Consider the following 27,320-nt stretch of genomic DNA (forward strand, 5'->3'; position numbering starts at 1 on the left):
TTGAGGGGACATAATGTTTTCTAGCCTACTTATTGGTAATTGTGAGAATCAAGTGAGATGGTACATATCAAAGTATTTTTGGATACCATAGAAAGGAAGGTCCTGATTAAAAGTTTCTTCAACTAGATAGGAATTGAGAGAAATTTTGGTTAAGTAGTATAGGAAAAGAAAAATAACCATTAATGTCCTAATAGTCTTTTTCTTTTTCTTTTTCTTTTTTTTTTTTTTTTTTTGAGATGGAATCTCTCTATCGCCAGGCTAGAGTGCAGTGGCATGATCTCCACTCACTGCAGCCTCCACCTCCCGGGTTCAAGCAATTCTCCTGCCTCAACCTCCCAATTAGCTGGGATTATAGGAACACACCACTACACCAAGCTAATTTTTGCATTTTTTTAAGTAGAGACAGGGTTTCACCATTTTTGGTCAGGCTGGTCTCAAACTCCTAACCTTGTGATCCACCCACCTCGGCCTCCCAAAGTGCTGGGATTACAGGCGTGAGCCACCCTGCCCAGCCAGTAATATAGTTGTTCATCCAAAGAAGTGTCTTCTAAAGTATGGCCTGCCTATTGGTGCTGCATAAGATGATTTAAAAAGGTATATAAAAAATGTATTTTAATAGCTCTGTGCTCTTTCTAGAAGTATAATAAACCTGTGATTTCCCAGATTATTGTTTAGGGTTTAGCTAAGTATAAAAAGTGAGTCAAGTCAGGTGCAATGGCTCACATCTGTAATCCTAACAATTTGGGAGGCCAAAGTGGGAGGATTGCCTGAGCCCAGGAGTTCAAGAACAGCCTGGGCACATATTGAGACCCTATCTCTATTTTTTTTTAAGTGAGTCAATTGAAAATCAATTAAATATAATAAAGTGCAAGTGTTCCCTGGATATGGCAAACATAATAAAAGTGGAAGACAAACGATTCTAGGAAGCACTGACAAAAGCCTGCTGTGTTTGAAAACAAAGGCTTATCTCAGAGGTGTTTGTTAAGGCTCTCTCTGGTGATCTCTATTGATCTCATTATGTCTTCAACAACAGTAATAATGGTCATAAATAAAGAGGTCTGTTGACATTCTACCCCAAAGCTCACTCTGCACCCCCACCCTCTACTCTGGTTAAAAGCACTGACCCCATAAGGAAGGCAATGGGAGCCGAAGCATTGTTTTATTCCTACACTAAGAAATACAGTTTTTTGGCAGGGCTTGATGGCTCACACTTGTAATCCCAGCACTTTGGGAGGCCAAGTCGGGTGAATCACGAGGTCAGGAGTTCAAGACCAGCCTGGCAAAGATAGTGAAACCTCATCTCTACTAAAACTGCAAAAAGCAGTCAGACATGGTGGCAGGCACTTGTAATCCCAGCTACTCAGGAGGCTGAGGCAAGAGAATTGCTTGAGCCTGGGTGGCAGAGGTTGCAGTGAGCTGAGATTGCGCCACTGCACTCCATTCCTGGGTGACAGAGACTCTGTCTAAAAAAAAAAAAAAAAAAAAAAAGAAAAAAGAAAAGAAATAGTTTTTCATCCCGTATTTCTTACAGGATCCAAACCATGACCGCCTCTTCTATACAGGGCACAAGTCTCTACTCTGAAAAGAGAATTTCTGAAAAGTCTTGATGCAGCATCTTTCAGAGAGAAAGCTGAAGTGCTCTGGAAAAGGTTTCTAACAGCCTTGCTGGGATTAGATTCTCAGCCCAGGCCCAAGTATCTGCCATTCCCTAGCTGCAACGCGGCTGCCAAAGGTTGAAAGCTAGTGATAACCATTTTACAGAAAGGTTTGTTTTGTGTTTGATGACAGGGCTTTCACTTAAGACAGTCTCTCCAGGCATTGTTGAGAAACCAGTGTTGACTTGGCATGACCTCTAGAAAAGCAATGTAGCCTTCTATGTTATGGAACTTCTATGACCATGTCCATACTTTCTCTGAATCTAAGCTAGCACCTTAAGCAACAGTCAGAGAAAAATAAAGATGCATCACTGATTAAGAAATAAGGCCCTTCATATATTTACTTGAGGTGTTCCCGGTTTAATGCAGACATTTTCTCCCATCATTTTAATAGCCGCATCCAGAGTTTTAAACCTCTCTAAGGTCACATAGCTAAGTGGCAAATGTGAGATCGGAACCTAGTTTTGTCTGGTTCCAAAGACCATGGTATTCCACAACATACAATACTCACACTCAAATCTTTTATCAGTGAAGTGATATTGAGGATCAGCACTTTCAAAATAATCACTTTCATAAAAGAATGAAGAGGATCAAAGTTTTTGCTTCACCTGCAGGGACAGAAACCACTTGCACACCGTTTCCCGGGGCTCCTAGGATGATTGCTGGGGTGCACGTAGGCCCCGTTGCTTCTATGGCTATCCTTGTTATTGCTAAAATGATCATGTAGCATCCCACTAGGGTGGAGCCAGAAACGAGTCCATGGCAGGAATGAAGGCTGACACACAAGAGAGAGCTAAGGATAAGGATCTCTTCTCCATTCCACTTTCCAGCTCCAAGTGTGAAGAGAGGAGAGAGTGCCGGGGATGATGTGAGCCACAGAGGAGGGAGGTGACGTGCAGCTGTTTGGAGAGAGCAGTCTCTCACTTGAGAGGTTTCTCTCCCTTTGACACATTTAGTTGAAGGAATCTGACAACAAACCACAGCTTTCTTTGTCAGGCTCAGTAGGCAAGAACCATGTGAAATATTTTCCCACGCTGCTTCCACCTCCTGACAAAATGCTGCCTAAGTAGTTTCCATTTTCCTTCTGTTTTCCCCACGCTCCAGGTCAAATGGTAACTGAAGAACCTACGTCATTTTCGTCATTGTGTGGTTTTACCATTTAGTGCATACATTGGAAAAGTGCTCCTCTTGATCATTTGTTCATTGCAAGATCGTACCAGGAGGCAGGCTCTGTACCTGTTGTTGACAGTTATTTAGGCACATGCAAGTTCCAGGTCTGTGGAGATCTCACTTCCCAACCTCGTGCTCACAGATTCCTGAGGGCCGGGGCCAAGTCTTCCTTCAAAGGAAGGCAGTGTAAGGACAGACACACTTTCATAGAGACACTCAAGTTACTCTCATTCATCTTAGTCACAGTAAATGCATCACTATGAAGAACTTGTGCTGAATTAATTTGGGTCCCTAATTCTAAAAAATTATTATTGGCACTAGAACATCTCTTTACCTCTGTTTTTTAAGTTTGTCACTGGGTTGTGTTGCTTGCTTCTGGCAGGAGCCTTTTGGAATATCTAACTTTTGATACACAACCACAGCCAAGCTTAGGATGCCCTGAGAATCAGAGTGACAGATCTGGCCCTGAGAATGAAACTTCTCAGGTGTTACCATACTCTGTACTCAGCCGGCAGTTCACTGCGGCTCATGTGATAACAGCCCAGACTCATGGTTTGCTATGCAACACTCCTTGGCATCCCACTAAAACTCTGTTATCTGGCAAGTACTTTGCACTTAATGCCCAGAAAATGTAAAATCTCTGGACTCTTGTGGGTTGTCTGGGTGTCAAATCAGCAAAACTCTAAACAGCTCTGAAAGTGAGTGTATAAGATATGCCTGGAATAACAACCTGCCTGTCATTTTTGGTAACAACTTGATTTAGCTTTATTCTGTTAAAGCAGAGCCCATCATGCTGGGGTGCATGGACTCCACCCTACCCCCATGCCTCCCTGGAGTCCATGAAGCCTTCCCAAAGGTGCCTGGCCAAGGTCGTTTATATGAATGCATTCGCCAATCTTTAGTTTCCATATGTGTAGTCACCCCAAATATATCTGCCTTTGACAGAGCTTGGGGTGCCAGAAGAAGTCCCAAAGCAGTTGAAAATTGAGAACAAAGTTGGTTCCACTGCAGGACCCAAACTAGACCTTGCTTTTCCTGGGGCCAGGAGACCTCTGAATGGATTCAGCTCTCCCAGGCCAGAAGAAACCGTACCTGGGAAAACAGTTCCAGAAAGCATTTTTGTTGGTGCTAATTATTGGGTTAAACTGTCAAGCTGAGCTGAATACCAATACTCTACCTGTCATTTGCCAATGAATTAAATGAATATAATGGTGAATGTGTCTGGGTGGGGAGGGAGATCGAGTTGTCTATGAATAATTTGTCCCCCTAAGATCTCTACATGCAGTCTATAAGTTATTCTTCCATTGTAGATGCCTGACTAAACTGCACTTTACTTTAAAAATGATCAAAGGAGGGCAAAGAAAAGATAAGGCAATGAATCTGCACGTAAGCTTTCTCATTATCTCACTTAATCCCCTATTGATCTCCTATGCACATTTAAGTGGGAAGTCTCGAGGATGAGCACCCTCAACTCTCAGCCTCCATTACCTCAGTGAATCGTACTTGCACTTCCTGGTCTCCTTCACCGCGGTGTCCATGGAATACGAGTTGCTCCTTCCCATGCACAGGGGCAATCCCACCTCCTCCACTTCCTTGGGGGCCCCATCAATCATCCCCCAGTAATTTTAGCAACTCTCTTTCAACCATCTGTCTCCCACACATTAACGTGGTCCAATCTCTCCTGTCTTCAGGGAGAAGACCTCCCCAACCCAGTGTTCTCATTCCTTCCTGCTGCTGTGGCCATCACTCTTCCCTTCACAGTCTGGCCACTGGAAAGAGTAGCTCCCATCTCCAGTTCTTGCTCTTCAACCCTTTGCTCTCTGTTTTCTGCCTTTCATTACAACTGTTCTCTCAGAGGTCAGTTGTCAAATCAACAGACAGCTTTCAGTCTTTATCCTTCTAGGACTTTCTCAAGCCATTTAGTACTGCAGACTGATTCTTCCTTCTGAAACATTCTCTTTCCGTGGATCCCAGGGCACCCCTCTTTCCAGACTTTTCTCCATCATCTGTAGCTCATCCGCCTCAGCCTCCCTCACTGGGTTCTCTTCCTTCACTTGCTTAAAAAAAGACTATGATTGAAGTATACATACAGAGAAGTGCACAAATCGTAAGTTCACAGGTTGATCATTTTCACAAACAGAACGCTCCATGCAACTAGCACTCAGATCAAAAGATGATGTGTTTCCAGTACCCTTAGAAATGCCCTTGTGGCCATTCCAGCCACCAGGCCCCCTGAAGAGTACTGCCATCCTGATCACAAGCATTAGAGATGAGTTTTGCCTATGCTTGAACTTTGTAAACGTAGGCTATGAGTGCTCCACCAGGCTTCTTTTGCTCAGCATCATGTATGAGAGAATTATTTATATTTTTGTATATGTAGTTTATTCATGCTCACTGCTATGAAAGATTTGGGTGAGAGAATCTACCATAATTCATTTATCCATTCTTCTGTGACAAGTATTTCCAGGTTTTGCTATTAGAAGGGATGTTGTGATAAACACTTGCGTACTGCCTTTTAAACAATCAATTCCCTGGATTTTCATCTTAGACTTTTCCCCCTACATAGACCCCTGGAATATTTGGAATATTTGGAGGAACTCTGGAATATCTGCAGGAGTTGAAGGGCAAAGACTGCTTAGATATAAAAGCAGTAAGTCTCTTCTCATTCCCAAGAAAAGCTCATGAAAATGTTCAAGCGAGTATTGTTTTCGCAAATAGTACTATTTCCATAAGCTAAATTTCATTATCTACATGTTAATCCAATAGTAACAAGAATCTGAAGTCCAAAATTATTACAGGCAAAGTAAAATTAGTACCAGCTGATGTGCAAGATTTTTATAGGGGAAATTCAATTAGCAAAATAAAATTTATTTCTCAGCTGATGGGCCCAATGATTCCATAATACCACCGAGTCCTTTAGTTCTATTAGTTTGGTCATTAATTTCTGTTCCACAATAATTAGTGATGAGGGGAACTCTTTTACTGTGTAAATTTTCCTAGCAATGAAAAGTAGAAAATTGGGCATGCCATTCTTGCTACAGTGACCAGCCAAATCAAAGCAATATGCAACAGCTGCAAGCTCCATGGCTCACTAATAAAACCATGTCAAATAAGAGAGCAGTCAAGATTGATTAATAAGTAAAATTGAGCTGTAAGCACTTTAGGTAAAAGTAAAGGTCTGGAATTATATTTGCATCAAGTTTGTAAAGTTTTTTTTTTTTTTTTTTTTTTTTGAGACGGAGTTTCGCTCTTGTTACCCAGGCTGGAGTGCAATGGCGTGATCTCGGCTCACCGCAACCTCCGCCTCCTGGGTTCAGGCAATTCTCCTGCCTCAGCCTCCGGAATAGCTGGGATTACAGGCTTGAGCCACCGCGCCCGGCCGTAAAGTTTTTTAAAAGTATTTTGTTATTCAATAATTCAGAAATTATTTTCATTTGGTATAATTATCAGAAAAAAGTATGAATTTAAATTTACTGATATACTTAGTAAGCTATAGTAATAGATATTAATTTTATTCTGTCTTGAGGAGGTAGGGGGAAATGCCTTACCCCAAATCTTATGATTTTAAGTTTTTTATCCTCCAAAGATATTTTTAAATAGGGGATTTTGGACATTTTTTTTCTGGAAAAATTCCTCTTCTCTTTGCCAAATGGTTTTGAAATATCCATCACTTCTCTCTGATGGTAAACTATGTAATATTGCTTCTACTTTTGAAAACAAAGGCAAAATATTTTTACAGTTTCACTTTGAGGCTCTTTAGAAAGAATTCTGGTAATGCTGAGTGAATGATAAATTTTAAACAAAAGGTTGATTCAAAATTGGAAACAAGTATTTCACTTGATTCATTGGCCATAAAAGGATTTGGAAAATCAGCTAATATCGTTTTAATGTTTTGATAATCTAGGAAAGCACTTCCGTTTCAGCTAGTAATGTGCATTGATTGATATATTTTGAACTTGCCACACATCTTCCTACTTGCCTTGACACTGCTTAGCAAGTTTTGAAAACTCGTGACCCTTTTCTTAATAGATGCGGGAATTGCTAATATTGGGTATTTTGGAGTTCTTTTCCTTTCTTAGAAGACACTCATGGCAGTATATCTCCTCTCCTTGAAATTTTGCTTCAACTCCATTGGATTGTGTTAGTATTTATAACACTTATATTATTACTGCAATCATGGACCTACCCAGGAATTTTATTCAGATACATCCCAATAGGCTGCAAATAATTTTTTCCCCCATGTGGGTTGGTCCAGCTCATATCATCTCCTTGATTAAGGTAACTCACATTAGTCAGGAATCTTTTGGTAAAAATTATAGAAGCCAAATTTCAATTAATTTAGGCAAAAGGAGGTTTTATTGAAAGGATCAGAGTGTCTTACAGCTAACCTGCCTGAAAAGGAGAGGAACAGCTGTGTCCCAAGGACAGCTGGAACCAGGGACTTAGCTACAGCTGGGACCCATGCTCTCTACCTCTCTGTGTGTTCCCTTTATTCTCTGTTACTGCAGATCAGATTTCTCCAGCTGGTGGAAAACACAGCCTCAGGTCCTCTGCTAGCCTATGTGGCACTTTTATGCAAATTAGAAAATGTGCTCCTCTGGGTGGATGAAACCTCTCGTAGTTGCATAGTTTGATGAGCAGAAGACACCTTTGTGAAATGAAAACGATACCTCCTTTTCTAAGATGCAGCCCTATACCAGGGTCCCAGGCTTGTTTAGCAAAAACAAGACCATATCAATGAGATCAAATGAGATCCAGTCCCCAGTGTTTGCCTAGGCCACTATGTAACACTAACTGAACCTAGTGACCCATCTCATTAAATATTATTGCATAAGCTGAGGAAATACTTATGTTATTCATGATTGGAGTTTCAAGTTTTAATTGCACAAAGATTTAGTTTTGAGTTTGGTAGAAAGAAATTCAAATTTAAAAATCAGATATTTTTCATTTTACATTATGATGTCCGAAAACTGCCTTTATGCTTGTGACATAGATTCATAATGTTTTCTCATTCCACCTAGAATCACTGTTTCAAAGAAATATATGTTTAATGATGTACTGGGGACATTCTATTTTCTTCAGCTTGTTGCAAGTGAATTGATGGTGATCTTTTGGTATTGGTTTTATTATCAAATTTATCTCCACTCCAAAATTACAGCAATTTCAAACTAATTTGTCTATATATTTTTCCATAGGTTTTTTTTGTTTGTTTGTTTTTTTAGATTGAGTCTCACTCTGTCACCCAGGCTAGAATGCAATGGCATGGGCTCAGTTCACTGCAACCTCTGCCTACCAGGTTCAAGCAATTCTCCGGCCTCAGCCTCCCGAGTAGCTGGGATTACAGGTGCCTGCCACCACGCCCAGCTAATTTCTGTATTTTTAGTAGAGATGGTGTTTCACCATGTTACCAGGCTAGTCTCGAACTCCTGACCTAGTGATCTGCCTGCCTCAGCCTCCCAAAGTGCTGGGATTACAGGCGTGAGCTGCCATGCCGGGCAGATTTTTTTCCGAATAGAAGAAACTTTAGAAATTATAAATTATTTCTCTCAATTACTGAATTTTTGTTGGCAGAATAACTGATATAAGTAATAGAAAGCCTCTTCCTAGTTCAACCCTCAGGAATAGGAGAAGATCTCTAAAACCTCACCATTTTCTTGACTTCTTCATAGTTCTGAACATAAAGGTGAATTGATATGGTCTATCACTTAACATCACAACTCTCAATGCATATGCAGAGTCCTAGCTCAAAACTACTGCCAGGACTCTATCAATTTCAGATTTACCCCCGTCAATTTGTGTTAATGGTGATAACTATGAGAATGAAATGTGCAGTTATCATCAGTATCATTCTTGACTCACTAGGTATATTCTCAGAAATATATGAGAAAATTGAACACAGCTTTTAGTCTGACATAATTTTAAAACAACTGGAGTTACCTTGGCAAAATAATTACATGCAATAACTATAATATTAAAGAGTAAAAAAAAGAGTTAAATGTCCTTAATATCAATCATTAGGGAAATGCAAATAAAAACCACAGTGAAATACCATCTCCCACCCAATAGGATGGCTATGATAAGAAGAAAAACAGAGCATAACAAGTGTTGGCCAGGATGTGGAGAAGTTGGAATCATCAGGCACTGCTGATTGGCACGTACAACAGTGCAGCTGCTAAGGGAAACAGTATGGTAGTTCTTCCAAAAATAAGTAGAAACACCATTCGATTCAGCAATTTCTCTCCTAGGTATATACCCCAAATAACTGAAAGCAGAGACTCAAATATTTGTACACCTATGTTCACAGCAGCATTACTCACAATAGGTGAAAGGTGGAAACAACCCAAATGACCCTGGATGGAAGCATGGATAAACAAAATGTGGTCTATACAGACAATAGAATATTAATTGGCCTTAAAAAAGGAAAGAAGGGCCGGGCGCGGTGGCTCAAGCCTGTAATCCCAGCACTTTGGGAGGCCGAGGAGGGTGGATCATGAGGTCAAGAGATCGAGACCATCCTGGTCAACATGGTAAAACCCCGTCTCTACTAAAAATACAAAAATTAGCTGGGCATGGTGGCACACGCCTGTAGTCCCAGCTACTAGGGAGGCTGAGGCAGGAGAATTGCTTGAACCCAGGAGGCGGAGGTTGCGGTGAGCCGAGATTGTGCCATTGCACTCCAGCCTGGGTAACAAGAGCGAAACCCCGTCTCAAAAAAAAAAAAAAAAAAAAAAAAAAAAGGAAAGAAATTCTGATACATCTGTGTTATGGTCTAAATGTATGTGTTCCTCCAAAATTCATAAATTGAAAACCTAATCCCCAAGGTAATGGTATTAGGCCGTGAGGCTTTGGGGAGGTGATTAGGTCATGAGGGTAAGACCCTCGTGAATGGGGTTAGTGCCCTTATAAAAAGAAGCCCAAGAGAGACCCCTTTTCCCTTCCACTGGATGAGGTCACAGCAAGAAGGTACCACACACATGTCAGGAAATAGGCCTTTGCCAGACACCGAATCTACTGGCACCTTGATCTTGGACCTGGTTTCAGCCTCAAAAGCTGTGAGAAATAAATTTCTGTTGTTTATAAGCCACCCAGTTTATGATATTTTGTAATCTTTAAAGTTCATCTATGTTGTTGTAAGATAGCTTACAACAACATAGATGAACTTTAAAGATGTATGCTTTTCTATATGATTCCACTTAGATGAAGTACATAGAGTAGTCAAATTCATTGAGACAGAAAACAGAGTGGTTGGCAGGGGGCTAGGGAGAGGGAGCACTGGGGAGTTAGTATTTAATGGGTACAGAGTTTCAGTTTTGCAAAATGAAAGTTCTGAAGATGGATGGTGCTGATGGCTGCATAACAATATGAATGTATTAACACTACTCAAGGCCGGGCGTGGTAGCTCACGCCTGGAATCCCAGCACTTTGGGAGGCCCAGGTGGGTGGATCACCTGAGGTCAGGAATTCGAGAATATCGTGGCCAACATGGTGAAACCCCATCTCTAAAAATAAAAATAAAAATAGGCCGGGCGTGGTGGCTCAAGCCTGTAATCCCAGCACTTTGGGAGGCCGAGGGCAGGTGGATCACGAGGTCAAGAGATCGAGACCATCCTGGTCAACATGGTGAAACCCCATCTCTACTAAAAATACAAAAAATTAGCTGGGCATGGTGGCGCATGCCTGTAATCCCAGCTACTCAGGAGGCTGAGGCAGGAGAATTGCCTGAACCCAGGAGGCAGAGGTTGCGGTGAGCCGAGATCGTGCCATTGCACTCCAGCCTGGGTAACAAGAGTGAAACTCCATCGCAAAAAAATAAAATAAAATAAAATAAAAAAATAAAAATAAAAATAAAAATAAAAAACCACTACTCAATTGTACACTTAAAATGGTTCAAATGATAAATTGTATGTCATGTATGTGTCTATCTCAACAAACAGATTTGTTCAGACAAGAACAATGGTTAGATGGGAATAATACTATTAGAGCATCATCAATTGAATATTAATGAAGTGCTCATGGTTTAACTTTCTCCTTTTTAGCTCAATGAAGCATGGACTATTTAAAAACTATGACAGAACATTATTTATGTAGCTGATGTCTTTGGGAATTGGAAGGAGGCATATTCCTTCACCAGCTGTAGCTCCCCTTCAGCAACCTCATATACTCTCCAAGCTTATCTTTCCTGGGTCACCTGTCTAATCACTCCCAGAACTTAATCTTCCACCTATATGCTGATGACGCACAAAGCTATGTCTCTATCTCAGAAGCTTATTCTTGACTCCAGACCCAAGTATTCAACTGCCTGCTGAATATGTGCAGTCAGATGTCACAGGAACTTCAGCTTCAATATATCAAATGCAAACCCCTGTTCTCCCCCACTGCCTCCTGCTCCCCACTGGCCTTCCTCTGGCATTCCCTTCTCAGTTATGACCACTACCATCTCACTAGCCAGCCAGCCAAGCTAAATTCCATCTAACTGACTTCTCCCTCTTCCTCACCACCCTCTTCCAGTAAGTCACCCAGCACTGCTGTCTCCTTCCTTCCTATCTCTCCAGTCCCTCCTTTCTCTCCAACAAGGCTGTCACCGCATTGCTCAGGCTCTCTGCCTCCCCCTAAACCACCCCCACATTGCTGCCAGGGTGAACTGACTACTCTTGGCAGTCCTGGATTAAAATCTTTCATCACCTTCTGCATGATAAAACCCATACTCTTTAGCATGCAACAAGGTCTTAATGATTCTGCCAGAGCTTGGTTGAGTTTGGCCTGCACTTGTGGGCCATTCCAGTCACTTTGCAGGCGCTCAGTAAATCTTATTTGAATCAGTCATCATCATCATCATCAATTTCTCAGTCTGGTCCCTGTCTCCTTTTCCAGCATCCTCCATTCGTAGCCTTCACTCCAGCCATGTTTCACTTGTGGTTTTCCTGGGAAAGATAAGCTATTTCTCCCTGTCTTTGCAGATTTTAAATGACTCACTTGTTCAAGAACCCACCGTTGTCACGTGGGACCCTGAGCAAAGTACTTAATCCTGCTAGGCTTCACGTTCCTCATCTGTAAAACCGAGCAAATATGGACCTCACAAAATTGTAGTGAGGCTAAAATGAAATAACATGCAAAAGCAGTTTAGAAATCATAAACTTACTATAAAATGTTATTTTGTAATTCTGCAAGCTTGTCTTAAATGCCATCACCGCCAAGGAGTCTTTTTGCCATCGTAAGAAGAAACCATCTCTCTCTTCTTGGAAGCCCCACTATGCATAGCCTGTGGGCCCTCATCATATTCCTTGAGTTATTCGAGTTCAAGTCCCATGTTTACAACCAGACCACAAACTCCATGAAGTCAGCATCCATTCCTCTCTGTGGTTCTCCCTCCATCACTAACGAGATCTCAGGGGTCTAGAGTCTTTCAAAGAGAACAAAGTTCTGAGATTTGAGGAGGCAGAGACAAAAAGGTCCATGGTGCAGTACCAGGGAGGCTTCTGTTTGGGGTGTTCCTTGGGATCACAGATCCCTCACCTAGTGATGAGTCAACCCAGCACCATCCCACTGAAGGGCTGGAATGACAGTCACTGGCCCACTTGCTGCCTCTCCTCATGCCCGCACCCCTGTCATACATTGCAAGTCAATCACGGTTCCGTCCTGCTGAGCCTGGAGTGTTCCACTGCCTTTTCCATGACAGCCCCAGGCAGCCACTACTAGTTGATCATTTTCGCACAAGGGATAAACATCATCACCCTCCACTAAGCTCAGAGACAACCCAAATAGCTGGCCTGAAGTCACTACAGAGCAAGATAAAGACCAAAAGAAGGAGGGATCACTTCAGATCTGCCAAGTGAGTTGATTTGACTTAAAGGGGCGGTCAAATGCTGGCTACTGGCTCATGGCAGGCTCCTGAGGAGGACAAATGCCCAGCCTATTATTTAGGCAAAGAGATTTTGTTCCAAACTTAAGGAGATATCCCAAGACATCCCCTTCAGCAACCCCAGGAAATCCTCTCATGGAGGAGGGTGCCTGAGGGTCTTGGTTTCCCATTGTATCCCCCACGTCAATTTCCCTGGTGCCCAGCCACTTGTGGCTTTAGGGTTCTCTTTCTCTCCCTAAAAAGGAACCAACACAGTGTCGGCCTCCTCCCCCAACAAAGGGCTTATGTGTAATTAGAAGGGATTATGCTTTGAAGGGGAAAAGTAGCCTTTAATCACCAGGAGAAGGACACAGCGGCCGGAGCCAGAGGCACTCTTAGTGGCATTTATGTCCTTTACTGTCTGGGAGCCCTCAGCTCTGACCAATCTGGTCTTCGTGTGGTCATTAGTATGGGCTTCGTGAGACAGATACAGCTTTTGCTCTGGAAGAACTGGACCCTGAGGAAAAGACAAAAGGTACCAGTTACTGTCTGTGGTTTAAAAATGAGGTGTGGAGCAAATAAATAGATTGAAAGTGTGGGGTGGGCTGGTGGGGCAAGGTGGGGGTGTTGTGAGCAGTCAGTGGGTTTGTTGTGGTTTATCACCGAAGCAGTGTTTAGCTGGATGGCCGCTCTGTGGGCCCCTCTGACAATGCTCTTCGCAGGAAGATGTGCTTCTCTGTCCTCAGCCACATGAAAATCTTTTGCCCATCCTGTCTGTCAATTTATTGCCTGCCCGCCCTTCCCCCATCCCATTTTACACCTGCCAGTCCAGTCTACCTCACTCTAGGGTGTCCACACTGGGCAGTGGGAAGAACCCTATGCCCTGAAGAGCAGGCCAGAGGCAAACAAGAACCCCCTCAAATAGCTTCCCAGCTTAGTGAGGCTTTATTTCACTGATTCTCTGAGGCACATTGTTTTTTCACGTTAACATTTCTGAAATTGGGATGCAGCTCACGATCAAGTCACAGTTCAACTGGACACATTTTTTTTCTTTCTTAGTGGTGCAGAAAAATAGCAGTGCATCTTACAATTGACCGCGTCCCAGATTCTGTGAGACGCTGTACATTATTAACCATCACGCACATTTCCTGAACTCTTTCAATGAGCAGACACCAGGCTGGGTTAGACTGGAGGCCTAAAGGTACGACACACATTCCGCCCTGGACTGGCTTCTGTGCTGGCTGGGAAAACCCAAAGTATGTTTTGAGACCAAGAGCAAAATAAAGTAGCATAGACGGAATATTCCATGAGAACTGCAGGCAAGAGGTGCTGGAGATCAGAGAACACCAAGGCTGTACGTGTAAATGCCAACTGGCCTTGTTCACTTTTTCCGGGAAGGGACAAGGAGTCACCACAGAACTGTAGAGAAAGAATGCACTTTGCTACAGCCTTGCAGAGTCATGCAAATGCCAATGACTAAAGAAGCTGAAAGAGGAAGGAGGAGATAAAGGGTGGGGGCTCAGTAAGGCTGAGATTAGGATGATGGGAGCTGCAAGCCACTAGAGAGCTCTGGAGGAAAGGGAGGGGAGAACAGTATTTGCTCCAAAGCTCGGTTCAGAATAAGTTTATGTAGATGATGGTGCCAACTGGTGGAACTGGTGAAGGCCTATGAATAAGCGTCTCAGTGAGGATCTCCTTAGAGTTTAGTTTGAAAAGGTGTTAGCTAAGTATAGAGCTCGTAACTTTGAGGGTAAAAGAAAACACTAAGGTATCATGGAGGTAGCAATTGCAGGACACAGCTCCCATCCCTAGGGCTGAGAGAACCAAAGGAAGAGAGAGGAATGATCAAGACTTGGAAACATAGATGAGAGGCCTGTGGAGCTGACAATAGGACTTTGAAGGAAGGGGTGCATTGAGGCTGCTGCTGGATCTCTGAGCCTGACCTCAGGCCCAGACCCCTGGGGAGAAAGCCCTGGCAGGCTGGTACATGTGGAGCTGAGGGACAACAGCTTAATAACCAGCATAAAAGGGAGCAGCACGGGATATGCCAACCATGCTCACGGGTAGCTTCAAAGCTTATGTGTGGTTGGCCCAGGACACAGGGAGGCTGCAGGGGGAGGTTAGACCTGGCTTGTCCAAGGAGCACCACTGTCCTCAGGCTGCTTTCCTCTGTCAGCCCTTGTGCTGAAGTTATCTGTTGTCCCCAGGGGCCAAGTATTAAGAGGAGTCAGAAACTCTCCTTTTTTTCTAAGAGCTTCCCTTCTTGACAATCCTGACAAAACTTGAAAAACACTCATGATTAAATTTATTCATGTATTCATTCCTTCCTTCTATCAACAAATAACAATCTCCAGGCACTGTGCTAGGTTCGTGGGTGTATAGTAGCAATGAGACCTCCCAGGCCCTGCCTACAGGAGGTTTGGAGTCTATGGATTGCGGAGGACAATCCAATATTTTATTGTTCTCTCTTTCCCATAAGAAATGACAATTCTTAGTTCATTTTATTCTGACTGTGCTCTTGGTGACCTTCAAAAGGGGTTACATGATAACTGAGGACTGTAGCTGCTGGCCTAAAATGATTCCATTCCTGTGGTGCTCATGTTGCTGTGACAGAGAATAACTGTTTTCAAAATGCTCTGGTGCCCTCCCTCTCAATCTGGCCTTTCCCTGGTGTGCCTTGGTGAGTCCTGCTCAGGGATTCTGCCTTTGCCACAGTGCGCTCCCAGGGAGATGCAGCCATTCAGGCTGAAGGCCTTGGCCGGGGCACCTCCCGGGGCTGGGCCTGGGCTGGGATGGTGTTCACTGGATGCTGTCCTGATGGCCTGGAAATTCCAATTTCTGTCTGGCATGCCTCCCCATGGCTCCCCACCTATGACCACATTCCAGGAGCTTCCACGATGTCTGGGTAAGACGGAGGCAACCCCTGCAGACTCTCCAGCTCTGAGGCATCTGTGGCTCCTTAAGCTTTTGGTTCTTCTGGAAATTTCTACCTCTAGAAGATGGTCTCTCTAAGAAAAGTATGACCACCCAGCCCATAATTCAGATCCCAGGTTTTTCCTCAAACCTCCGTGCTTTTAGATGTTTACTCCAGCAGGCAGAGCAAGAGTAAAAACAGATACCAAATTTCCTCATTCCTCAGCTCCTTATCCCTAAGGGCATAAGATGAAAATCTTCAGCTTCTGCTTTCCTCCCTCTTCTTTCTCATTCCTCTGTTAACATTTGTCAAGTATTACTAAGTGTCTGGCACTATACTACGTGCATCACCTCCCTGAACCCTCCCAGCAGTTCCACAAGAGAGGCCTCTCGATGATCCCCACGGTACTGATGAGGTCACTGAGGCTCCAGAGAAGAATTAGTAACTGGTGGAGTTGGGCCTGGGATTCGCACCCATGCTGTGTGACCCAGGATAGGCGGGCATTGCCGTGACACCACACTACTTCCATGGATCAAGATCTATCCAATAGTCTGGTCACTGATACCACTAAGATAGAGTCAGCATGTAATTTCTCATCCAATCAGGGCAGTTTTGAAAGTAAAAGGGAGCACTATTAATAACTGCACTGGGACAATAAATGTAAACTACCACCGGCCCTGGCAAATTGGGATGTATGTTTGCCATATACCAAGGTGAGCTAGACACAGCCACCGCCTTCATAGAGTTTAGAGCCAGACAGGAGCGGCTCCCACGTATAATTACTGTGCAGCGCAACGTGGGGACCGTGGAGTAGAAGGAAGCACGGGTGAGAGGTGAGGAGGAGGTCTGGGAGCTCAGAGGAGGCACCAGGGTTGGAGAGGGTGGGAGAAGCCTTCCTAAGGAGTTCATCCTGGTAACAAGCATTTCCAATGATGAGAGATCTCTCCACTGCACATGACAAATACACATCTGCCTGTGTTGGCTGTGGACCAGGCACTGCGTCAGGGAGGGTTTATGAAGGTCACTAGGCAGGTCTCTTGGTATCATTCCCTCATCCCAGCTTCTGGGTTAGGATGGATATCTGGGGGAGGCCGGAGGACTCATGAAAGTGGGACACTAGCCGGGCGCGGTGGCTCAAGCCTGTAATCCCAGCACTTTGGGAGGCCGAGGCGGGTGGATCACGAGGTCGAGAGATCGAGACCATCCTGGTCAACATGGTGAAACCCCGTCTCTACTAAAAATACAAAAAATTAGCTGGGCATGGTGGCGCGTGCCTGTAATCCGAGCTACTCACGAAGCTGAGGCAGGAGAATTGCCTGAACCCAGGAGGCGGAGGTTGCGGTGAGCCGAGATCGTGCCATTGCACTCCAGCCTGGGTAACAAGAGCGAAACTCCGTCTCAAAAAAAAAAAAAAAAAAAAAAAAAAAAAAAAAAAAAAAAAAAGAAAGTGGGACACTAATCATTTTTTGGACCCCACACCCCCAAGTACCTGGGACAGCTGTGGCCTTTGTCCTGGGCCCAGCATCAGGCTGAGAATGTTGCAGGTACAGAGAAGCTGGGCACCTACTCCAGTGTACCCAGGCTCTGGGCCATGTTTGTCCAGACTAAGAATCCTGTCCTGGTTCTCAGTGCAGAAGGAAGAATCATGGGGCTAATTTTAGGCCTTGGCTGCCTTCTGTTAAATTGAAAACAGAGCAGGAAGGAAGAAAATTTAACAGGCTCAGTTTTAAAACAACAAGCACAACTGTGCCCTTGCCAGAAACCCCTCCTCCCCATGTCAATTGAATGGTCATGAAAGGAGTGGAGGTGAGAGGGGGAGAGAGAAAGAGAGAGTGAGGAAGAGAGAGAGAGAGAGAGAGAGAGAGAGAAAGGGAAGAAAGGAAAAAAGAAAAAGAGAGAGCGAGAGAGAAAAAAGAAAGGAAGAGAAAGAAAGAAAGAGACAGAAAGAAAGACAGAAGAGAAGAGAAAAGAAAAGAGAGAAAGAAGGGAAAATCAGTTTGGGAAAAAAGAATTTTCCAGCAGCCCTTCTGAGCCTCGGCTGGGCTTAAAGTTACAGACATGTATAAAGGGCAGGGTGAGGGAGTCTGAGCTGCTGAGAAAACATGTTTTTAATTATACTGTGGAATTTCTCCCTGGGGTATGCCTGTGCGCAGTTGAGCGTCAAGGACAAGGATGCCACTCTGGGGTCGGGGTGCTGAGCATGACTTTGGAAGCAGGCAGGAGAAGAGGCTGTTGTGAAGACCAGACCTGTCAGGCTAGGAAAAGAATGGCTTGTGGTCTTTGTGCAGGGAGTGACATGTGACATGCAGCACCCGCCCACCCCCTAAAAAAACAACACACTCTCACAGAGTTAGAACAACAGTGACCTCTCAACAAATATGTTTCAAAGATTACCAACCAACCATTACCTAGACCAGTGGTTCTCAGCCTTGGCTGCACATTGGAATTACCTAAGAAGTACTAAAAAGAGGAACCCTTATGTCTCATGCCCCAAGATTCTGATGTAGTTGATCTGGGGCATGGCCCAAGACCCTGGCATGTTTTCAGCGAGGAGCCACATAAGAAGTGCTGACCCAGGTCAACAGGAGTGATGATTTGAGTGGCGGGGACCATAGGCAGAAAACAACAGCCTAATTCAAGGATGCGAAGAGGGCACAGGTGAATAGGATTAGTCCTAGGGTCAGACAAAGAAGGAAGGAAGAAAGGAGGTGCTGATCCTGCCCCTACTCCTGAAAGGAGACCTCTAACTCACAGTGCCTTGTGGAGACCAGATTTTTCAAAAACACAAGAATGAGTGAGTGAGGGAGTGGGCGGATGCAAGAGTGTGTGACAAGCCTTGCAAGGGCGGATGACAATGCACCAGCTTGGTTTATAAATTTTACCCATGGGACAGTCAGGCCAAGCTGGCTGGTCCCCTCCCTGGTGCACACCCCTCCCTCTTCACATATGAGCAGGGGACAGTGTGTGGCTGGTTTCTCAGGAAGCCCCATGGTTCCAAACCAGCAACTGGGCAGTTCTGAATCCAGAAAGGTGGGAAGATGAACGTAAGTAGAGGACAAGCCTACAGGGTTGCAGATAATATACCTCCTTACTCATCTGCCTTTGCATCATCCCTGTGACCTTGTGACAACCCTGTGAGGCAATAACAAATGGCTCGTTTATTGAGTGTTACCTCATGCCATGTTGTGGTTTCGTGTTTAACACAGTTGTCTCATTTCATGCTCACGACTGCTCTGGCGAGCAGGTCCTGGTACCACATCCATTTCACAGATGAGACTGGGTGCCACAGAGGGGTTGAGTGGGTTGACCAAGGTCATATAGCTAAGATGGAAAAGACTGGATAGAAACCCCAGTACTTGGCCTCAGAGTAACCTGCTCTTAACCCTGAGTGTACACTCTAGGAAAAAGAGCAGTCCATTTCAGAGACAAGAAAACTGGGACTCAGAGGTTAAGCAAGCCCCAGGGTGGTTGTTAACCCAGATCTTCCCACTAACTCCCAAATCAGCATCAGAGTTTAACATACCAGACCACTCCCAGACAGATGTTGCATGGAAGACAGCCGATATATTTGGTAGAAAGCCAACATGGCAAGCAGTTGTCTAAAGGAGTCAAATGTGTTGATTTGAACTGGATGTCTCATTTCTTTGATGAAGACACCAGGAACAACTTCCGTGTTTCATCATTTGCTCCTATGACTCAACGTTGCTATCTTGCCAAACCTGTTCCCAGCCTTACCCACCAATGGAATGATCCAGAATGGAAGACAAGACACCAGTGTACATGCCAGTGGGGGAGGCTGTTTCTTAAATCTACAGACTGTTGGTGACCTGAGCCCCATGTCACCAAAGGCTTTCTTGGAGAATCCTCCTAGACCAGTCTTGACAAAGGCTCACCCATTCCATGGAATTTTATTGATACCTATCACGAGTCCTGCCCCATGTGGGGTGCTGGAATCACAGTAGTGACAATGACAGATGAGGTTCCTGCCCTCAGGAAGCTCACTGCCCTTGAGGGCTGCACTTGCTTGGAGGAGTAACGACCGTGAAGTGAAATGAGTGTTAAGAAGGGGTAGTCCAGGCAGCTAGGGGACAGTTATATGTGGTCAGGGACCAGGATGTTAGCAATGAGACAGGGCTGGCCAGGGAAGAGGCCCAGCCTGGCTAACCTCTATCTGCCTGCAATGGGGTGACTGCAATGTTCCAGTGGCTGGCGAGTATGCGTACAGTCAGCCCCCTTAAGGCTAGGCAGGAATTGCCCAATATTGGTATTTTGCCATCTTGTGGGGGAAGGTGTACAAGGTCCTCTCAAAAATGATTGCTCGGGCTGGGTGTGGCGGCTCATGCCTGTAATCCCAGCACTTTGGGAGGCTGAGGCAGGTAGATCACCTGAGGTCAGGAGTTCAAGATCAACCTGGCCAATATGGTGAAACCCTGTCTCTACTAAAAATACAAAAATTAGCCAGGCGTGGTGGTACACACCTGTAATGCCAGCTACTCTGGAGGCTGAGGCAGAAGAATCACTTGAACCCAGGAGGCAGAGGTTGCAGTGAGCCAATATTGTGCCATTGTACTCCAACCTTGGCAACAGAGCGAGACTCCATCTCAAAAAAAAAAAAAAAAAAAAAAATCAGTGCCTCATAGAGAATCTATTCTTTTCTTCCCATATTGTGTGCATGTGTGTGCATGCTTCCTCCAGCACATCCTCCCTATACGTATTTTGAGTAAAACATATTGTAAAAAGTTACAACTACATAATCACCACCTGCCCCTAAACAGTTTTGCTTTTTCTTTCTTCAATGGATGATAATATTCCCCCATCAATTTATTTTCTAGTTTCTTATAATCTGTTCACCAGCAGGCTGTTTATTAAAAAGCAGAACATGGCTTGTCCTTATTAGCAGGAAAGGAGCATTTATTGAGCCTCTGCTGTGGTGACTCTTATTTTGCTGAGAGCCTATTTACATTTCTTTTAGAGGAAAACAGCAAAGGGTTACATGAAAGACCATGTGAATAGCCCCTAGCTGATCTATTAAACTTGCTATTCCCCAGCCAGCTGCTTAAGATCTCCTTCAGATCTTATGTGTTTCCTTCCTAAGGTCTCTAGAGTAAGGGTTGCATAGTTCTCCTGTCCAATTCACATGTCCCTCTCCCTCTTCCCCTCCATAATTCCACATCTCCAACCCCCACACCAATGTGCAATGCCACAAGGTGTGGACTGCCACAGCCACTGGATCTGCTTTTGGAGTCAAGAGTCCTTAAGCTCTAAATGGAACCGAAATTTAAATACCAACTTTCAACCATATGTTGACATCAGCAGCCTCTTCCAGTATAAAAACCCATGGCAATGTGCCCTGCTTTGTTTCTTTAAGCAACAGAAGCTGTTGAAGGAAACATGTTGGTAGACCAGAGTTTTGTTGGCTTTGTTATAGGGCACAGTCATTTATTTGCTCATTCATTCATTCATTCATTCAGTGACCACATTTGCAATGTCTGTTCTGTGATAGAAGAAGGCAAGATAATGGGAAGGGGTGGAAACTACATTGGTCCTAGAAACAGGAGACTGGATTTGGGTTCTGATGCTGTCACTGCTGATGTGACACTGCACAGTCACCTGCCTTCTCTGTTCCTCTTTCCTTATCTGCAGAGAGAGTATTACAGAAAAATCTTTACTACCTCTTATATCAGCATTACCTGGGACCTTGTTAGAAATGCAAGGTCTGAGGCTGGGCGCAGTGGCTCATTCCTGTAATCCCAGCACTTTGGGAGGCCGAGGTGGGTGGATCAAGAAGTCAGGAAATTGAGACCAGCCTGGCCAACATGGTGAAACCCTGTCTCTACTAAAAATACAAAAATTAGCCGGGCATGGTGGCACGTGCCTGTAGTCCCAGCTCCTCAGGAGGCTGAGGCAGGAGAATTGCTTGAACCCGGGAGGCAGAGGTTGCAGTGAGCCAAGATCGCGCCACTGTCCTCCAGCGTGGTGACAGAGCATACTCTGACTTAAAAAAAAAAATGCAAGCTCTGGTGAGGTTGTACTGAATCAAAATCTGCATTCATGTGCGTAGTGACAGCTAAAATGCACTGAAGCAGAGGATCTTGATGAGCCTTTATAAAAGTCTCATGCGAATGCAGTTTTCTAAAACAGAGGCAGGGTAGAACCCAGATGGACACAAAATCTGGATGATATAATAAAACAAGGTAGAGGTGGTGTGTGAGGGAGAGGGTAAAAGAGGGAAACTATTTAGGTAAATACACCACAACCAAAGTCCTACTGCACACATAGGCTCTGAGGAGGAGAGTGTCTGCTTTGATTATGTTTTCTATAATCTCTTAGCACCATTGGACTTTCTCTCTTTTTGTTTTGTTTTTCCAGATTCGCTTTGTGGTGGAACTTGTGTGGCCTTTATCTTTATTTCTGATCTTGATCTGGTTAAGGAATGCCAACCCGCTGTACAGCCAACACGAATGTAAGCATAGCAGGGTAGCTTGGGCAAGCCTTGAATAGGCAATGGTCTGGGCCTTTTGTCTAGAATGGTCTTGGGGTGGGGGTGTGGGGATCAGACCTGCTTATCATTATTTCATGTCTATGATATATATAACAGATTTATCAGTGTTACACAAATTATGATTTAAAAAAATTTTTTAGAGACAGGGTCTCATTCTGTTGCCCAGGCTGGAGCACAGTGTTGGGACAATAGCCCACTGCAGCCTCTATCACTTGGGCTCAAGTCATCCTCCTGCCTCAGCTTCCAAAGTGCTGGGATTATAGGCATGAGCCATTGCTCCCAGCTAATTTTTTTGTTTTTTGTAGAGACAGAATTGCCACATTGCCTGGGCTGGTCTTGAATTCCTGGCCTCAAATGATCCTCCCACTTCAGCCTCCTAAAGTGCTGGGATTGCAGGCATGAGCCACCTTGTCCAACCACAATTTTCATGTTTTAATCTTACACATTCTAAGCAGATACTTGTATGTAGTTACTGAGGGAGGGTGCACTTATTTTTGTTTGTTTTGTTTTTGCTAGTTTTTTTTTAATACCTAAACTCTCACTTGTTTTAAAGAGAAAAGATTTGTTGAGTTCTCTACAATATTTATTGAGTTCTCTACAATATTTCAGAAATCAATTTAGAGGATTTGTTATACATGGTGCCAGAGAAAAATAAGGCGAAGGGATGCTATACAATTGTACTGAAGAAAAATTGTATTTCTTTGACCCCTGAGGTATCTGCAGACCTGAAAGGACCCTAGTGAGAGCCTCTGTTACACTCTGCCCCTGTGGGAAAGCCTTCACCTGGTTTCTGGCCCTCTATGCAGCTGATGTGGAAGCCTCAAACGTTATGCAAAGCCGCCCAGTCCTCTATTGTTGGTCTTCACCCTCTGGTTCATGAGTTTCAGATCTCAGTTCTGAATCAGCCTCCTGTTCATCAGCCTCTTCCTTCTTTATCTCTCCCCCAAGGAGCCCATCACCAGCAGCCAACTGCATGCTTGGGGGTAGGTGCTCAGGCTGTGGCTGAAGGAAGAGATGAACCTCTGCTCAAGCAGCAGCGGCTGCTGCCTGGAAGCTTCTTGAAATAACACCCCTGTGCCCCTCTCAGCACAAAATGATGTGTCCCCATTGGCGTCTCCTTCACATTTCCATCCATACCTATTACAATATCTGTCTGTCTCCCCACTACACCAGGAGTTTGAGAGAAGAAGCCATGTCTCTAGCACCCAGCACAGGGCCTGGCACACATTAGATGTTATGCTCCTACTTCTTAAATGCTGAGAATGAGGAGGGCACCAGAGGGGCCCAGGCCCCTTCCCAAAAAGGCCTCAGCTACTAGATCTGATCCTTCTTGGTCTCCATGATTAACCCTGTCTTGTCATCATTTTCTGTTTTAAAGGCCATTTTCCCAACAAGGCGATGCCCTCAGCAGGAATGCTGCCATGGCTCCAGGGGATCTTCTGCAACGTGAACAATCCTTGTTTTCAAAGCCCCACTCCAGGAGAATCTCCTGGAATTGTGTCAAACTATAACAACTCCATGTAAGTGTTGAGATCCCTGCCATGCGGGGGAGGAAGTTACACACCCCTTCATGTGCTGGAGTGCACATGTGCGTGCACTGAGCATGTAGCACTGAAAGAGTGTTCTTGTGGTTTGCTGAGCCCCTAACCTCTTAGGAGCAGAGCAGGGTTCCTCTTTGGAACATTCTGTTAACTTTCAGGGCACCTCGGGAGAAATCTCCAAGCTAAGGCCATGTGTACACAATTTCTTGGTCCTTATATCCCCAGGATGTGAACTGGAGTCCAACGGCAGCCTGCTGCTGAAATGTGTCCACTGCCTTCTGGTCATTGACCTGCTTGGGTGGAGTGAGTCACTGTGGGAGAAAAACTCAGTTCCCTTTACCCTGATCAACCTGGACAGATCTCTGCTCCTTTAAAAGGTTTCTTGGACATCTAAGGGCTAGGAAAAATGTCAGGGAGCATTGAGAAGGCAAATGAAGTCAGGTTTACAAAGTGAAGTTTACTTCTTGGTAGAAAAAGACAATTTCCAAATCCTCTGTTGTAATTGCCATCTGCCCCCTGGAGTGGTAAGATCTTAGAATATGGCTTAAGCACAGTGGCTCTTTACTGTGGGCCTGAAGGCCAATCTGGAAAGCTGATGAAAACCAATGACCCCTCTCCCAAGAAAAATGGCCACACACCAAACATTACACTGTACATCTGATTTCAGGGAATTGTGGATGCCAGGTTAATAGCCTCTGGTCTAGGGTCAAAATTCAAGTCCACTCTCACAGGAAGAGGGTTTACCTTCGGAATTCCCTTTCAGAGCATTGGGAGAACATGATGGGGACATATCCTAGAGACAGAGGCCTGGGGTGTGGACAGGGCCATCCCTTACCCACTGTGCTGACCTTAAGCACCACCTTGTGCAGCCCATACCTGAAGGCCACATGCAAGGGCCTGTTGGGGAGCAGGCTTTCCCCTACCTGTATAAACACTAGGCCAGGTGAAAACAGATATCTGGTTACTTTAGTTTTTCCTTGGAGGAGCTCAGCTTCTTCCTCCAGGAGAAGCCTGCTTTTAGACTAAAAAGAAAAAAAGTCTGATAGATCAACCTAATGATTGGAGGTGGCCTTCCCCACTGTGAACAAATTATGACTGCTTGTGCCGTACAATGGCAGAGTTGAGTAGTTGTGACAGAGACTGTATGATCTGTAAGCCTGTAATTTTTACGTGTTTGTTTTGACCCCTGGATTACAGGATGATAGAAGAGGAAACATCTGTCTTCCTAGCAAAGTCAAGGAAGTAGCATTTAGCAGTGCTCATATTGCTGCAAGCACTGCCTTGCAGTTTTAGTTTACAACTGCACTTTCAGCTTAAAAACACCTGCCCATCCAGAGAGATCCTGTGGGGTCACATGGTGGGATAAGAGAGGCCTGGAGATAGCTCAGTGGAGGCTACAATGGGGCTTTGGTGGGAAAATCCCTGGCAGTGTCTGCAGATATTATTGGAGAAAACTGAGGGGTGGGAGTTGGAGAAGGGGGCTCCAGACTCTAGCTGTACTTGGCATTTGAACGCGGAAAGTTGGGTTTCATGTTTCGCACACACATTAAATATGCATTAAATATTGGCTTATTAAAGGTTCTTTTGCTTGTAAGGCAGAGAAACCCACTCAAGCAATCTTAAACCCCAGAAGAAAATGTATGAATTGGATACTAGACCTTCTCACAGAGCCAAGGACAGCAAGGCAGGGCTCAGGAAGGGCAGGCCAAGACCTGGAGAGCTGTCAGGAGCTGCTTCCTCAACTCTCTTCCATCTGGGCCTGCAAGGCCTGGCCTCTATATCCACTCCATTCACCTCTCTCCATGGACCAGTGTCCCCTGCTCCTCAATGCCTGGGCTGCCACTGCTCATGCAATTCACAGTACCACAGCCTGGGCAATCAGAAGACCATCTCTGAACACCATCGAAATTCCCGGGAACAAATCGGGTTGGTCCAGCTTTATTCCCCTGTCCCATCAGCCTTGGCAGAGGTGTACATGTGCATGCAGGCATGTGTGTGTGCAGGTAGGTCCTTATGGATGAAGCATGGCGGTCAGAGCCTACCTGTGTGAATGCGCGGAAGGACAGGTCTCAGAGAATTGAGTGAAAACTGGAAAAAAAACCTCCAGTGATATCTACCAATGCCATCCTGTTTAAGGCTTCTTTGGGCAAGAGACACACAGAGCATGGGATTGAGAGGCGACCAGGCCCTGCCAAAACTGGGAGACTGAACAGATCACCCACCATTCCTGTCTATTAGCCTCTATGTGCAAGGAAGTAAAATGGTCTCTTTCTCCTGCCTTGGCAGTACTGTAAGGATACTCAATGTAGTAGCTAGGTCAGGCACATGGTATCTTTAAAAATAGCATGAGATATTACTATTATAAAAGTAACAGCTATTTCCTTATTAATGAGGCTTTGTCCTTACAGCTTGGCAAGGGTATATCGAGATTTTCAAGAACTCCTCATGAATGCACCAGAGAGCCAGCACCTTGGCCGTATTTGGACAGAGCTCCGCATCTTGTCCCAATTCATGGACACCCTCCGGACTCACCCGGAGAGAATTGCAGGTAAGCGGGACTCCAGAGCTCTCAAGCATCACTTGCCTCACCCATGGAGAGACTGAAGATATAGGAAAGAGCAGGGAGTTGTGGTGAAAAAGATACTAGCAGAGGCAGGAAGCGGTGGGCTCTGGAGGCCGCTTGAGCATCACCTTGGTGAAGACGCCTCTTCCTCCACAGAAGCCTGGAAGGTAGAAAGTTGGGAAGGAAGGCAGGAAAGGTCTCATCCAGGTAAGTCTAGAGACAGAAAGAATGCTAACAGAGATGGCACTATGGGAAGTATGAGGCTAGGTCAAGGGCTAGAAGCTGGGGGGAGGGGTTTGCAGAGTTTGGTAAAGGTATGAAGCAACCCTCACAGAGTTCTGGAAGGGGAACTAACCAGGAACATGAAGAAGCATGGTCAGCTATCATTAAGGAGCCAGGGAGGTCAGAGACCACATGTTATCATGACATAAATATGCATAATTGTACTATTTCTCCCAGTAATATTCAGCATCCAGGCCCAGAGGCAGAGCAAGTGGAGAGTGAGTGATGCAGGGCTGAGGGTGTATAGGGAAGCACCGCAGAGTGTCAACAGGCAGGGACTGGGCTACATGCATCAGGTCCAGGCTGCCAGAGAAGGATGAGAAGGCAGAGGCACTGAGATGGATGGGGGGAAATGGAGAGGCATGGGAATAAAAGTCTCAGTGGGTGCCATGACCCTGTTAAGATGACTGAGAAAATGAACAAGATGAAAGGATTGATGGCTGTGGACAGAAAGTGAAATATGTGAGTGCAGGATTTCCAAGACAGGCTGGGTGATGGCTGGCCCCACATGTGGTCATGGTGAAGTTGAGTGGAGATGCAGGTGCATGGTGAGGGGAAGGAGGAAATGGGAGGCAAGGATGTTGGCCCCATATGGACACCATGGTTGTGCAGGAAGATGGCAGGAGCCAGGCACCAGAGTGGGAGAGCCACGTGGAGTCAGGAATAGTGAAGAGGAAGGATGGAGGGGCTCCCTCTCCTGTGTCTCCCCTTTCAGGGGAAGAACAAGAAACAACCCAAGAATAACTAGTGTGAGTGGGTGTGGTGTGTTATGGCATGTGTAGTAGGCGCCTCTGCAGTGGCTAGAGGGGCTGGACATGGCAGCTGGAGCCCACTCACAAGAGCAGAGGAAATGAC

At 45.0% G+C, this 27,320-nt stretch overlaps 1 protein-coding gene and 1 long non-coding RNA gene across 2 annotated transcripts in view; one reads left to right on the forward strand and one right to left on the reverse strand.

Annotated features, from left to right (window-relative positions):
• Positions 1-27,320, reverse strand: part of LOC141580344 (uncharacterized) — a 61,928-nt gene that overhangs the window by 33,259 nt on the left and 1,349 nt on the right. The window lies entirely within an intron of this gene.
• ABCA4 (ATP binding cassette subfamily A member 4) overlaps positions 13,054-27,320 on the forward strand; it is a 131,795-nt gene continuing 117,528 nt past the window's right edge. The window contains exons 1-4 of the mRNA XM_039460931.2: positions 13,054-13,198; positions 21,947-22,040; positions 23,458-23,599; positions 26,029-26,168. Coding sequence (XP_039316865.1) covers positions 13,133-13,198; positions 21,947-22,040; positions 23,458-23,599; positions 26,029-26,168 — 442 coding nt within the window. The 5' untranslated portion in view covers positions 13,054-13,132. The remainder of the gene's footprint in view (positions 13,199-21,946; positions 22,041-23,457; positions 23,600-26,028; positions 26,169-27,320) is intronic.

The sequence above is a fragment of the Saimiri boliviensis genome, chromosome 11 (genome assembly GCF_048565385.1).
Source record: "Saimiri boliviensis isolate mSaiBol1 chromosome 11, mSaiBol1.pri, whole genome shotgun sequence".
Taxonomy (NCBI): Eukaryota; Metazoa; Chordata; class Mammalia; order Primates; family Cebidae; genus Saimiri; species Saimiri boliviensis.